Source organism: Amphiprion ocellaris, chromosome 3 (genome assembly GCF_022539595.1).
Source record: "Amphiprion ocellaris isolate individual 3 ecotype Okinawa chromosome 3, ASM2253959v1, whole genome shotgun sequence".
Classification (NCBI taxonomy): Eukaryota; Metazoa; Chordata; class Actinopteri; family Pomacentridae; genus Amphiprion; species Amphiprion ocellaris.
This window is the reverse complement of record NC_072768.1, coordinates 21,043,932-21,059,696: the sequence shown is the minus strand read 5'-3', so window position 1 is coordinate 21,059,696 and position 15,765 is coordinate 21,043,932. Positions and strand designations below refer to the sequence as shown.

Sequence of the window (15,765 nt, the reverse complement as noted above, 5' to 3'; positions counted from 1 at the left end):
TACATTTCATGAAGTACAATAATTCACTGGTATAGTTATGCATAATATATTTCATCAGTTTTTTTCTTAGTGGTTGATATATGCATATGTTTTGAGTTTTAAATGTTAAAATAAAATAAAAAATAAACAACAAAATGACCCACGATAAAATTTGATTGGTTTGGAGCAAAATGTATTAGTTGATCACCGATTTTAAATCGGGGCTCTGCTAGTTTCCCTGACGCTGCGCCCAGGAAAACTAATCAAGGTAGGATCAGCGAACAGGCGTAGGAGAGGAGACACTTTCCGTAGCAGAGATGGTAAGTATGAATGAAATTTGATTTTTGCTGGTCAGCCAAGCAATATATGTCATGTTAACTGAGTAAATAAATAGCATAGAAAGCTTATGTTTTATAATGCGCCAGGACACCCAGAGAAAAAAGCGTCTATTTACTTATAATGAGCTAACGTTAGCTAGCTAACTGTGACTTCACTGTGAGTAAGCAAAACACCTTCAGTAGCTGCTAACGTTAGCTGCATGATGCCGTGTTGTCCAAAAACGTCTCGCAACTGATATTTGTCGGACTATATAACATTAAATAATCACTTAGTTCTCTAATACCCCAATACAAATACCAATGTTGCCTTATATTCAGTTGGTTAGGTAATTCGCCGGCGTGCAGCTAGCCAAAGTTAGCCACATTAGGTTGAGTTAGCATTACTGAAACGAGCAATGGAAGTACCAAGTCTTTACTTTCGTTTTCTCCCAACTCACCGGCCTTAGGCTACAGGCTAATAACTTATTTGGCCAACAAATATGTATAAAGCCACCGTCATGATTTACTTACATGGCAAACGTTATTCAGCTAATGACAGCTAGCTTTCTGAGGGATTTGGTTATGTTGGTACGCAGTGTACATTACTGTTAGCAACCTTAGCTGATTTGATGGTTGTGTTTGGTTGCTTGGTTCTCTGTCGTAAGAGGCAGAACACAAATGCGGGTTTATGAATTATTCAGAGATGGTAGTAATTTAAAACGAAGTCTAGAAAAGTCCAGGCTGCAGACAGTCATGACCCTGTGTAGTTGTGGAAACTCTATAACCGAGAGAACAGCTTATAATGCAGGACAACTATGTAAGTTAGGCTCCTAATGTGGTATAAAACAATGATTAGCTGTTTTAATGTCACTTTCAAATTATGGCTTGTTTTTGTCTTTAGTTTCGCAATCAGTACGACAACGATGTAACAGTTTGGAGCCCGCAGGTAAGCGGTGGTTTGTCTCATCATCTGAATTTACAGATGAAGTATGTTTGTGTCGCGAACATGCCAAAGTGTAATGTGTTAATAAAATCATCTGTGTCCATGTATGTACAGGGCCGTATTCATCAGATCGAGTATGCCATGGAGGCAGTGAAGCAGGGGTCTGCAACTGTAGGACTTAAATCCAGAACTCACGCAGTCCTGGTTGCACTAAAGGTACAGTCACAGTGTTTTGTCTGGTTGCATTTTCATGTTGCTGCTGTCAGTTTATGCTTTGGAGCCTTGCCATTGCACTGGTCACTGCATATGGCTTTGTTCAAACCATATCATATTTCAGACTGTAAATTAATGTCATGTGAAAAGTATACAGCTTTGGAAATATTTCTTTGACCACTGTAATTATCGCTTTCTGCCTCTTCCTTTGTGCTTCTTGGTTGACCCATACTGTGATTGTGATGAACTGTTTTGCGGATTCCCAGCCAGTTAGTGATCGCTTTTCTCACCGTGTCCCTCTTCAATAAGCACCAGTATGGCTGTTTTCTTGTAATCTTACAGTTGTCTTCTTTTAGGCATTGTTGAGTCATGATTTTTTATTTTTTATTTTTTTGGCTTATCTGTTATCTGAAAATAATGGTGACTAAAAGATGTTTTTGCCAGTTGTGTGAATTTTGAAATCATATTTTTAACATAATTATTAAAAGGCATTAGAAGATGCTATAGTTATTTAACCATTATGATAAATTGCAAGCAAATGTTAAAGGGCTATTGTGTAGACTTTGTAAAGAAAAGAACAGGTGGTCTAATAACTATTTTCAAAGCTGGTTTTAATAATGTTGCCCACTATCTACGTAATTATTCATGCCTCCTTGAGCTGTAGTGCGTCTCTGAGTGTCAGAACTCTGAACTCTCATTAATATTAACATTAATTCCCTCCTGATGTGAAGTGTTATCTTGCTATTTTTTTGTTTGTTTGTTTTTGGAAAAATAAAACCCTGTAAACTCTTTGTAATTGAAATAGATTATAGGACAGCACAACACCTGAGAATGTGTGCTGCACTGTAGTGGTGTCGGTGAAATCACTAATAAATGATCACACCAGATTGATGCAACCTGTTCTGGTGCTTCTGCAGAGAGCCCAGTCTGAACTGGCTGCCCACCAGAAGAAGATCCTTCATGTTGACAACCACATCGGCATCTCCATTGCTGGACTGACTGCTGATGCCAGGCTGCTCTGGTAGGTCACAGCTTTGATCATCTAGATTAGGTTGTTTATTGAAGCTGCTTGTTGTATCACATAATTAGTTTAATGTAACACCAACTCCATCTGTCTCACAGTAACTTCATGCGCCAGGAGTGCTTGGACTCGAGATTCGTCTTCGACAGGCCCCTCCCTACGTCACGTCTTGTGTCTCTTGTTGGCAGCAGTATCCTTTACACTGTTGAGGCTCTTTAATGAAAATGTTATGATTAAGGTAGTCATAGGCAGCATGGAAAATTAACAACAGCTAACTGATTGTAGAAGAATATTGTATCTGGCCATAGATGTATTAATAAAAGTATATATGTGGCCAGCTTCCCTGTATGATTAAGGGAAGCTGAACATGTAGTTTTCTAGTGGGCTGACTTTGAAAATGAACATAGTAGGTGTAAATAGCAGCGGTAATCCTTGACTGAAGCTTCAGAAACCCAAATCCCAACACAGAGATATGGAAGGAGGCCCTACGGTGTTGGACTCCTCATTGCTGGCTATGATGTAAGTCTCTTCACACATGCTGAATGTAAAATATCTTTCTTGATTTACACATGCATAGCATTATCTGCGATTAGAAGAATATAAAAACGTCACCGTGGTTCATATTTATTTGTTGCGTGTCACACAGGACATGGGACCTCACATCTTCCAGACCTGCCCATCAGCAAACTACTTCGACTGCAAAGCCATGTCCATTGGAGCGCGCTCCCAGTCTGCACGCACCTACCTGGAGAGATGCATGGACAAGTTCTCCGACTGTAAGAATCTGTTTTTATTTTCATTTTTACTTCAAGGAAATTATTTGTAGCGAAAAGCTTCCTGCTAAATGCTGCAAAAGAGCACTATCAATTTTACTTTGAATTTTGTTCATAGATTTGCCACAAGTTAATTACAGTGTCATTTTTTTGTTAAGTGATGACAGCGTATGACATGTTTCAGTATTTTAGTTGCGTCATCACTTCGTCTCACAGATCTCATCTAGCTACTCACAGTACAAATGTGGACCATTAGTTTGACAGATGATTGTTGTGTTCAGGTAATCTGAATGACCTGGTCCAGCATGGCCTCCGTGCTCTCAGAGAAACCCTCCCCACCGAGCAGGACCTCACTACCAAGGTACAGCTCCCTCCACTTACCTGATGTGGGACCTTCTTTACAAATCAATGATCTTGTCTTCATCTGTGTCTAAAATGCAACCTGCACTTGTGCTGTCTGCGGGCAAACATCTTTGTATACAACAGCAGAGATTTGTAATGACTTGCCTTGCATTAAACTGGGATTGTCGCATCCATTTGATGAGCTCTTAATCTGGTGCACCTGTATTTGTTGTGTGTGTGTGTTATAATGTGATTTTTTTTTTTTTTTTTTTTTGTTAAATACATAAAATGTATATTGGCTTAGAGACCATTTCTTAGGTATTTGCTTGATTCCTACAGAACGTTTCCATTGGCATTGTCGGGAAGGAAATGGAGTTCACCATTTATGATGATGATGATGTTGCCCCATTCCTGGAGGGTCTGGAGGAGAGGCCACAGAGAAAGGTACGACTGAGGTTTATCCAGTCCAGTTTTGGCTGTTTATTTACAGAAACGTGCTTTCAATATAATTTCAGTCTAATAATTTGAAAAACAACATTTTTGTGTGCGTCTCAGGTTGCCCAGCCTGCAGATGAACCCGCCGCCGCAGAGGCTCCTGATGAACCAATGGAGCACTAAGGCAGCGAGTCAGCCAGCGATCTACTTCCTGTAGATCCCACCAACTTGATACTTACTGCAACTCAACAGAGTTGAATTCTTAGAGGGCAAAGTTGTTGTGATGTGCCACTTGCTAAACTGTTAATCCAAATATATTCTGTAACATCAACCCAAGTGATGTTGCTTTTGTATGGGTAAAGTGTACCAATATACAAGTAATAAAGTCTTTTTTTTTTTGAAACGTGCTGCTGCTCTTTATTACATAAGTCACCTACTGAAAATGCCGCACAGCTGACGTACAGTGAGTAGTAATATCTTGCAGATGTCAAACAGAAGAAGTTTCAACAGTAACTCAGTGATGTGGAATGAAATAAAGTTAAAGCCAGAAGGAAATATTTATTTATGGTATTTCAATTACTGATATGTGTTTGCAGGTGCTTTTCTGATAGCAGCTTAAAGTTACTCTTACAGAAGACATTTCTCCATTACACAGCACCGTAATGAGAAGGAAGCTATTAATGTATAATAACTATTGCCACCTTTTCTTAAATTTAATATAGTTCTATCCTGAATCTATTCACAATGAGTTCATTAAATGAAGCCCAGGAGAATGTCTGTAAAAAGTCTCATCTTGGAAGGAAAAATCTGATGAAAGTTACCATGATACCATTTGACAGGAGTGTTTTGTTGCAGACAAAGGTGAGAAAAGGCACAATCACCTGTGTAAATTCCATTAATCTAAACATTTGTAGATCCAGCATCCATCAATTGCATAAGTGCTTCCCATTTTTGGTCTGATTCTTCTTGTTCACTGTTCATACATGTTTTAAAAACCACTTCTAATTGAAGCACTAAATGTTAAGGTTGGATTATCTCCTGACACAGAACAGCTTTAACAGATTAAATCAAGAAATCTGACAACACTTCTGTGGCAGATCTAAACACTTTTTCAGATTATTTTACATTGAGGCTTGACCTGGAGAAGTCTTGGAAGCATTTCCACTTTATCACAAATTTACATCAAAACCCTGATGAGCTTCTACACTGTGCCGACTTGTATTACTGTATAAGATAGCGAGCATTGTATAAACAAGACTATATAGTTTTTAACCTATTAATAAAGCTTAATGTTATAAAACCACTCTGTACACACATTTCTACACTTCAAGTAAAGATAAACAAGGCTGGTGATTCATTTTCATGCGATCACCATCTTTCATGCTACTGTTTATCTAATTGAGAACAGAAGTAAAAAAAAACAGAATCTGTCCTCATATCAAGGCCCAGGCTCAAGTTTACACACGTGGACAAAATTGTTGGTACCCCTCGGTTAATGAAAGAAAAACCCACATTGGTTACAGAAATAATTTGAATATGACAAAAGTAATAATAAATAAAAATTATATGAAAATTAACCAATTAAAATCAGACATTGCTTTTGAACCGTGGATCAACAGAATTATTTTAAAAAATAAACTCATGAAACAGGCCTGGGCAAAAATGATGGTACCCCTAGAAAAGACTGAATATAATGTGACCACAGGGACATGTTCAATCAAGGTGTGTCCTCTAATTAGCATCACAGGTGTCTACAATCTTGTAATCAGTCAGTCGGCCTATTTATAGGGTTACAAGTAGTCACTGTGCTGTTTGGTGACATGGTGTGTACCACACTAAACATGGACCAGAGGAAGCCAAGGAGAAAGTTGTCTCAGGAGATTAGAAAGAAAATTATAGACAAGCATGTTAAAGGTAAAGGCTATAAGACCATCTCCAAGCAGCTTGATGTTCCTGTGACTACAGTTGTACATGTTATTCAGAAATTTAAGATCCATGGGACTGTAGCCAACCTCCCTGGACGTGGCCACAGTTGGAAAATTGATGAAAAATTGAAGAGACAGATAATAGGAATGGTAACACAAGAGCCCAGAACAACCTCTAAAGACATTAAAGGTGAACTCCAAGGTCAAGGTACATCAGTGTCAGATCGCACCATCCGTCGTTGTTTGAGCCAAAGTGGACTTGATGGGAGACGACCAAGGAGGACACCATTGTTGAAAACAAATCATTAAAAAGCCAGACTAGGAGAATGTCCTATGAACAGACGAGACAAAACTTGAACTTTTTGGCAAGACACATCAGCTCTATGTTCACAGACACAAAAATGAAGCATATCAAGAAAAGAACACTGTCCCTACTGTGAAACATGGAGGAGGCTCTGTTATGTTCTGGGGCTGCTTTGCTGCATCTGGCACAGGGTGTCTTGAATCTGTGCAGGGTACAATGAAATCTCATGACTATCAAGGTATTCTAGAGAGAAATGTGCTGCCCAGTGTCAGAAAGCTTGGTCTCAGTCGCAGGTCATGGGTCTTGCAACAGGGTAATGACCCAAAACACACACAGCTAAAAACAGCCAAGAATGGCTAAGAGGAAAACATTGGACTATTCTGAAGTGGCCTTCTATGAGCCCTGATCTAAACCCTATTGAACATCTGTGGAAGGAGCTGAAACATGCCGTCTGGAGAAGGAACCCTTCAAACCTGAGACAACTGGAGCAGTCTGTTCATGAGGAGTGGACCAGAATACCTGCTGAGAGGTGCAGAAGTCTCACTGACAGTTACACAAATGGTTTGATTGCAGTGATTGCCTCAAAAGGTTGTGCAACAAAATATTAAGTTAAGGGTATCATCATTTTTGTCCAGGCCTGTTTCATGAGTTTATTTTTAAAAATAATTCGGTTAAACCACGGTTCAAAAGCAATGTCTGATTTTCATTGGCTAATTTTCATACAATTTCTATTTATTATTACTTTTGTCAGATTCAAATTATTTCTGTAACCATTGTGGGTTTTTCTTTCGTTAACCAAGGGGTACCAACAATTTTGTCCACGTGTATGTGCTTCATGTTGCAGTCAGTGTACGGCTTTCTTTGCCCTCCTCCTCTTGTTCCTCCGTCTGACCAAGCTGGAAGACGTTTCTGTTGGCCTGGTGAGGTCTTCTATCCTCTCCTGCTCCATCATGGTTGCCATCTTCAGCGTGAACTCCAGCTCCTTCAGAACTCCAGCCAGGTCCTCCTCTGGGACGCCCAGATCTATCTGATCCTCTCCCTCCTTGTGTTCATTTGCTTCCTCCTGCTCATTCCCTCCTAAATCTCTCTGCGGCCCCACACCTTCTTCACTCGCTGCTATCAAATCAGATTCTCTCACAGCATCGTTGCTCAGATCCTCCGCTTCTCCAATAACATCCTCAGGACGGCTATCTGCCAGGTTGGTCCCTTTAGTTTCAGTCTCGTCAGCCTCTGGTTCTCTATGTGGACTGTGCTGCTGCTCACCGTGTTGACAGCAGCAGTGGGAAGGTTCCCAGTACGGCTGAGGCTCCTCAGGATAATCTGAGGAAAGTTGAGAGAAATTTAACATCTCATTCAATTACCATCCAGTCTGGAGTCTATCCCAGCTGACTTAGGGTGAAGGCGGAGGACACCCTGAACAGGTCACCAGTCTATCACAGGGCTACATATGGAGACAAACAATCACACTCGCATTCACATCTATGGACAATTTAGAGTTATCAGTTAACCTGAGCATGTTTTTGGACTGTGGGAGGAAACCAGAAAACCCAGAGAAAACCCGCGCATGCACAGGGAGATTCAATTACCAGCATTTCTTTAAACTTTGCACCTTCTGTGCTGGATACTTAAGTTAGAAATCCATAAACTGAGTCAATCTGAATTTTAACTTACGATTCATTTATATGGCATCATCAACAAGACAAGCACTCAGACAGTGCAGTACTCCGCCAAGTCTGCTCAGTCGTTGTATAATTTTTGACGGATAAGTCCCAGTAAGTCGGGAGTGGTCGATTTGTAGTAGGATCACAATCATGTGATCGTCAGCAGGCAGCTGACATAGCGTTCACTTGTTGTCATAGTTACAGCGATGCCGTGCCGCTATCTCACAATACAGAAATCTTCAACAAATCTGTGGATCCAGACTATAAGCCATATCACTGCCAAAATATTAATCAGTTGGTCCTTGTCTCATTTCTGACCTTCCCTGAAAATTTCATCCAAATCCATTAGTCCAATTTTGAGTAATGTTGCACACAGACAGACAAACAGTCACAGCAGTCAGTTACACTGTAACTGTGAACACTACGTCAGCTGTGATCCTACTACAGATGGACCGTTGCAGCCTTATTGGGACTTATCCGGTGGAAATGATACAAGGAACAGTTGATTAAATTGTGGGGGTGTTTCTGAGTCCCATCAATTCCCGCCGCTCGCTAAATATTTAGGTCATGTGATTAGGTATCCGTACATAACATACACATGCATAACACACACCTGTGCTCAGCTCAAGGTCATTTTGTTTGTGGATACATTTAAATTAAATGGCCACATTCTATAGTGCCAAAATTTTTTTCACGATTTCAGCCATCGGAAATGATACGACTGAGCAGACTTGGCAGAGCACTGCGCTCTCTGAGTGCTGTTCTTGTTTCATACTTTGAAAACATGAGGTGACGTGGAACTGTCCTCCTGTGGGTAAAATGTCATCTCTTTGCACATGCAGTGTTCACTACCTTCCCAGTCGTCCTGAGGTTTCTTCTCTGGAGCCATCCCCTCCACCAGCTGGCCCTCCTGCATCACTCGAGTTATCTCCGTCAGCTGCTGCAGGAGACTCTCCTCCTGATCAACCGTCACTCCCTTCACCCTGTAGCACAGACACAAAATGAAACGCTCTGCTTTCACACATTTCCTACATCAGTCTAGTGTTAGAGTCTGACTAAACTATCAAGACGCTTGCTTTTGTGATCTAAAAAATGGTGTGTTTATGGTTGTTTGGGTGTTAATCAGTTAGAAATATCTTTGATAGATTTCCCAGAAATATTATTTGAACACAACAACTTGATATATGTGAGGATAATGTCAAAAGGAAGACAAAAAGCTCTGCCCAGCCATAGAAAATAACACATGTAAGTGTTAAAAACAACCAACATACAGCAGTGAGTGGTTATTATATGAAGGACAGATAAAATTGCAGGAGAAAGACAGAAATGATCTGCCTTCATACTTTGCTGAACAGGAGTGATGTGTTTATTTTTATGTTTGCAGTGGAAGAGATTACCTCACACATGGAATTAAATTTAAAAACAAGCTTAAGTGAGTCGTTGGTGTGTAAAAGTGAGAGGGAGGAGGTTGACTGATGAAATGACTCCTGTGTAAAAGGCGCTCACCCACCTGTCAGGGCTGTGGTGGGCGTTGGAGACGATATTCTCCATCACCAGCTCCGTCTCCCTCAGCTTCTCCTGCAGCTGAGCCAGCTCGAAGTCAGCTGGAAGGCCGAGAAGAGACAACGTTTAAGGGACATGAAGAGCAACAGCACCAGACGATATCAACCGAGGAGGTGAAGTGTAGGCGGCTACAATGCCATACATCTCACTGTATGATGCTTTATGGGAATCAATATACCGGAAAATGACCAACATTCATTTTTTTTCTCATTAGGTTAATGCACCACAAAGATGAACTTGCATGTCAATGTGGAGATTTCTGAGACTGGATGGAACTCAGTGCAGATATGACACGCACAGAGCTGTTATTCATTTAAAGGAAATGTAGCCTTTATGTTCAAATGCAAGTCCTTAGTTTTAACCTCAACAAAGTGAAAAATTCTCTCTTATTAGGGCCGATTTACCCTGAGATCTACGTCTATACAACATTACTATATCGCATAGTTGCATGATAACAATGCAGCGCTCCTCAGATAATAACAACAGTCATTCTGTTTGCACACTCCTGCTACCACTCAATCACAACATTAAAACCAATGGACCAATACCTTCCAGAGCTCTGACCCATCAGCATATTGACACAGAACCTCTGCGTCCTGCAGTGTCTGACGCCAGGAAATTGGCAGTGGATCCTTTGGGTCTCTGTGGATCAGACTTGTTCTCACAGATGTCCTGTCAGACTCATATCTGGGGAGTTTGAACAGTTTTTGCAGTGTGGCAGGTTGTACTATCCTGCAGTGAGGCTTCTGATGTCGTTTAGTAACATTGTCATGTGTCACAGTTGCATCCACACGAATCCCAGCAGAACACTGTCCTGACCTCCAGACAACACAGGACCCAATCTGATTCAGCATCTGTGGGGTGTCTTGGAACAAGTCCGATCCACAGAGGCCTCATCTCACAACCACCAGGGCAAAAAGGATCTGCCAACGTCCCAATGCCAGACACCATGAGATACCCCCAGAGGCCAAGTGTCCACACCCTGATGGTCAGAGATGTTTTGGCAGAACAAAAGCATCCTACATTACTAATTACCAACATTAAGCAGGTGGTTTTAATGTTGTGGCTTCTCTGCAAACTACATTTCATTCATTTAGCAGGTGCCTCAGTCTAACAATCAAGACAAAATAACTGAAGACATGAGATACTGCCAATACTTTCATGTGTTATTTAGAATAAGTGAGAGTGAATGAAACTCACTGATCTTCCTCTTCATGTTCTCTGATCGAACTGAGGGAAACCTGGCCTCTGACGGCTTGCTGCTCCCCTTAGATGTGATCTAACAGGGAGACAATAACAGGATTAAAGCTTCCAAAGCACATCACAACAAATCCCACAATCCCACAGCTCAGTGTCACACGAACCTTTACCTCTGCCTAAAAGCAGAAGGTGCAGGTTAGAAACAACTATTTCTTCATGGTTTAATTTTTACTGCAGTTTCAAATATGTCTACTTTAGAATTACATATTCTAAAGGGATATATTTAACAAGCATTCTGAAAAAATGAACACCTACATTTTCAATATTTTCCTTAAAAGACAGAAACACGTCCAGAGTGTTGAATTACATTTTACACCACTTTATTCCACCAGCTGTGTATGTTTCCGGCAGCATTTTACCTTAAACAGTATGTAGAGGATGTAGAGTAAGATGCCGAAGCCGTACACGGGGATGATCTGTCCTGCCAGGTTGGATTTGCCTCCAGCTCCTGCCCCTGTTCCTGCTCCCTTGGCCCTGGCTATGGCCTCGGAGTTGTGGGCCCTTGAGAAGCCGGACCCTGCAGCTTTCTGGCCTCGGCTCTCTGCAGCCATCTGACGGTGCACCATTGGAGGGAAGCGACCTGAACCTGAGGAGGGGGATGGCAGGTGAAGGGAAAGTCCTGTACCGTTATTGTCTTCAGCTTTTATAAGTAAAATGAATGATTGTTTGGTCACTTGTGCAGCCGTGTGGTTGTTTGTGCTGACTTCTTGTGCTTAAACGCTTTGTGTATGAAACAAGACACTGTCACAAACTGACATTAAGCTGACTTTTTTTTTAAATTTCCACATTTTCATTTCATCCTTTTTTGCCTTACCACTCCTTTACACTACTAAAACTAAAGTATTTTCAATAATTACTGCTGCTTTTCCCAGCTTTATATATTGGAATATTGAATATATGTTGTGGTCTGTTCTTTTAGCTTCTTTTAAATTGTGCCACTTTAACAGGACTCCACTTTTTAACTCGGGCAACACTGCAGCTACTAATTCTGTTCCTTTGGCTGATTTATTCCTACTTTAAACAAGGTAACAAAGATTTCTAACGTGAGAGTTTTGCAGTGTTGTGATTTGGAGTGTTGGCAGAACACTCAGAGCCATGTTCAAGTAGCACAGTTTAAAAGAAGCTAAAAAGAAAAAGCCACAAGATTGTGTTTGTATGATTAATCCCAAATAATTGTGTCACTCAACATGACAAAGCAAAATACCAAAGTACACCCCCTCAACAAATGAGCAAACTGTGATATTACAATTTTCAACTAACACAAAAAAGTGTCTCTGACGATAAATAAGTCGGCTCTAAAGGGCTTTGTCCATCTACTGTCTGTGGACCCCAGGCGAAACCCTAAAAACTCAGGGTCTTCATACATTTCTTTTAAATTATTAAACTTAAATACACAGTGCACTTTTTCACATTATGTTAACCATTTTGTCTGTCCCATTAATATCAAAAAAGTTTGCTTCACTTGGTATAGTTATTTACATTTGGGGTCGTTAACATGTAAACAGAAATAAGGGTGTTTTGGCGCCCTCGTCAGGGAGGAAAACGTAACTACAAGAGCCATGACCCGCAGTGATGGACAGCACACATTTCAGCTTCAAATACTGAAAAATAAAGCTTTTCCCACAGCTCTCGCAAGCTTGAAATTTAAAAATTTCTCCCCGCTCTCAGAGTAAAAGTCGGAGGCCTCTGAACGGAGAGGAGAAGCCGTAAATAGACGCACCTTCCGGCCGCTCGCCAGCATCCTTCCTCCCTCGCGATAACAGCATCTTAGGAAGCAGCAGCGCGACGCACAGCACGAGGCAGGTCGCCAGGGTCACCTTCTGAAACGTGGACATCGCCATCCCGACACCGGCAGCACGACACCACGACTTGCGGAGGATCACCGGAGACACGGAGACGGTCCGACTTCCCCGTTTGCTGTAAGGAGCGGAAGTGCGCCGAGATGTAATGGCGCCGTTTGACCGCTGGGTGGCGCCAAAGGATCGTCAGCGTATTTTTTTTATTGCGAATTACATCTAGTTGTAAATTTAAACTTACTTATTTTGCTTTTGACTTTGATCTTAGAATAATTGATAAATCAAAGTGAGACCAAACCTTTGAGATACAATTTTTTTTTAATTGATCAATTTTTGTCTTTTCTTACAATTATAATATATATATATATATATATATATATATATATATATATATATATATATATATATATATATATATATAGATAGATAGATAGATAGATAGATAGATAGATAGATAGATAGATAGATAGATATAGATATATATTGTATGTACTTTATCATTCCACAATGATCATGGTGATTTTATTATATTCTTTTATTTTTATTGTCTTTTTTTTCTTTTTTAGTTACGTGTGTGTGTGTGTGTGTGTGTGTGCGTGTGTGTATGTGTGTGTATGTGTGTGTGTGTATGTGTGTGTGTGTGTGTGTGTCATGACATTATGACCACCTGCCTAATATTGTGTTGGTCCCCTTTATGCTGCTAAAACTCCTCTGACCCAGTGGGGCATGGACACAGGACCTCTGGGGATGTCCTGTGGCACCAGGATGGTGGCAGTGAATTCTGTGGGCACTGTGGGTAACAAGGTGGGACCTACCTAGATCAGGCTTATCCTGGCACATACCACAGATGCTCAATAAGATTTGGATCTGGGGAGTGTGGAACCTGGGTGAACACCTTAGCTCTGTCATGTTCCCTGGGTCACTCCTGAGCATTTTTTTTTTTACAGTGTGTCAGGGTGCATTCTCCTGCTGAGGATGGAAACTGGCATCAAGGACTGCTGTTGCCATGGGGGTTTGAGGGGGTTGGGTTTGTTTGACCTGCAATGCTTAGGTAGTGGTAATGTCAACCATCCATGTGAATGTCAGGATTCAATGTTTCCCAGCAGAACGTTGCATTATAACAAGATTGTCGAAGTTATTCACTTCACCTGTCAGTGGTTATAATGTTGTGGCTGATAGGTGGAAATATTGATAAAATATGGAGAAATACTGGAATTTTCACCAGATGCCTTAAATAAGTATTTGGAAAGAATTTATCACTCTACTATGACCATGGTGATTTTGTGTGAAAATAAAAAGTAATTTTCACTGTGAAGACTTTTCAGTGCAAACTAAAATCTGTCTCATGAGGTGTAACATTGGAAAAGGCCTCAGAAATATTTTTCTGCTTTGATGGCACGCAGATCTGACTTTGCACTCATCATATGGAGCTTTGTTGTGCCAATTTAAATGGTCAAATAAATCAGTCGTGTTGCTTCATGTTGTAGCAACAATTGCAAGACTCTGCTGACAAAGTGAATGTTTTTGGTTTAGATCATCTTTCTGAAGCCAAAATATTTACACACAACTGACTAGGGCTGCAGGATTATGGCCAAGATCATAATCATGATGATTTGGATTAATACTGAGATCACAGTTAGACTATTTATTACAATTATATATTGTTTTTACAGATATTTTTTATAGAAATTTGACATTTAAACAAATGGAGGACTGCTTTTGCTTCCATGCTCTGCTACAGCCTAGCTAAGCCTGCTTCAAAATAAAACTCAAAATAACGTTCTTCTTTAAATGAATTCAGTACATCTCCTGAAGGCAAAAACAACAACGAAAAATTGTACCCAAAGTCCTTCCATTTCAGCCTCCTTTTACTTTTCCATTTCACTGTACAAATGTGGAGTCAGTAGGTCGACAGATTCTGTGACTTTCCTCTTAATTCTAGTCAGCTGAATATATTTTGTACTTCAATGCATTTTGTGTAACTAATTGTTTTTGCCAATGTATAAATGACATTTTTATTTAGCAGAAACTGATTATTTTATGGGCTGCACAGTGGCGTAGTGGTTAGCACTTTCGCCTTGCAGCAAGAAGGTCCCTGGTTCGCGTCCCGGCTTTCCCGGGATCTTTCTGCATGGAGTTTGCATGTTCTCCCTGTGCATGCGTGGGTTCTCTCCGGGTACTCCGGCTTCCTCCCACAGTCCAAAAATATGCTGAGGTTAATTGATTATTCTAAATTGCCCGTAGGTGTGAATGTGAGAGTGATTGTTTGTCTATATATGTAGCCCTGCGACAGACTGGCGACCTGTCCAGGGTGTCCCCTGCCTTCGCCCGAGTCAGCTGGGATAGGCTCCAGCACCCCCCGCGACCCTAGTGAGGATTAAGCGGTGTATAGATAATGGATGGATGGATGATTATTTTATGTTTTCCCTCAGCTTTAACCTTATTATTGTACAATTGATTTGGCAATTAGTCTTCTTACTGTAGTGCAGCATCTCATTTTCTACAAAAGGATAATACAAATTTCAACTAAACATTTTTGAAGGATGACTTTGGTTCACAGGTTCTGCCCACCAACTATCAAATACAGCCGTATGAAGTCAAATCAAGCAATGGTCATGCACTTTAAAATGGCAACATGTTATTAGAAACTGTGACCAAAAACAGCAGTCTAGTCTAAATGCTGTCTGTCTCATATGCAGCAAGAGAGCTGATGTGATCACATCTAATGCATTTTAACCAAATACCAAATGGCTGATACTGCTATTGTACAGTTGTTACTACCGTTCTGTGTCCAACTGCTCTGCTGCTTTTGAATTTCCCCCAGCAAATAAAGTTTTTTGAATTGAGCTGAATTGAACTGAAATGAACTGAACTGAAATGAGTTGAACCAAGACCAACACTTCTGTATAGAGTCTGTTGTCTAGGAACAATTTCTCTGTACTCACCAAAAACTTATACAATAATTGATTTTCTTTGGCCTCTTGGGATCAGCCATAACAATGTCAATATAAGCACATTTAAAATTGATTTAGTAAAGGTCTTTGCAAACAGAGGCCTTTTTTACACATCCAGCAGTTATGGAGCAAAATTAGCATTCATTTTTACTTGTCTTTGTTAAATGCTACCTTTGTTTAGCTCTGATTTTGGTCTCTACAACGTTCCTGAAGGAAATATGTGGCTTTTGATCAACTAAATGATGCTTTATGTTTTATATCATTAAAAGACAAATTGTA

General features: G+C 40.5%; 2 protein-coding genes across 2 annotated transcripts; one reads left to right on the top strand and one right to left on the bottom strand.

Annotated features, from left to right (window-relative positions):
- Positions 1-200: 200 nt before the first annotated feature.
- psma1 (proteasome 20S subunit alpha 1) lies at positions 201-4,420 on the top strand. Its single transcript, XM_023298905.3, has 10 exons — positions 201-299; positions 1,198-1,242; positions 1,354-1,455; positions 2,370-2,473; positions 2,575-2,663; positions 2,922-2,992; positions 3,120-3,249; positions 3,528-3,607; positions 3,928-4,032; positions 4,144-4,420. The coding sequence occupies exons 1-10, from the start codon at positions 297-299 to the stop codon at positions 4,204-4,206; spliced, it is 792 nt and encodes a 263-aa protein (XP_023154673.1). The 5' UTR covers positions 201-296; the 3' UTR covers positions 4,207-4,420.
- Positions 4,421-4,556: 136 nt separating this feature from the next.
- ric3b (RIC3 acetylcholine receptor chaperone b) lies at positions 4,557-12,673 on the bottom strand. The gene is made up of 6 exons (XM_023298910.3): positions 12,457-12,673; positions 11,096-11,322; positions 10,677-10,755; positions 9,424-9,517; positions 8,766-8,896; positions 4,557-7,572 (listed from the first exon to the last, which is right to left on the bottom strand). The coding sequence occupies exons 1-6, from the start codon at positions 12,575-12,577 to the stop codon at positions 7,097-7,099; spliced, it is 1,128 nt and encodes a 375-aa protein (XP_023154678.2). The 5' UTR covers positions 12,578-12,673; the 3' UTR covers positions 4,557-7,096.
- Between the last annotated feature and the right edge of the window lie 3,092 nt (positions 12,674-15,765).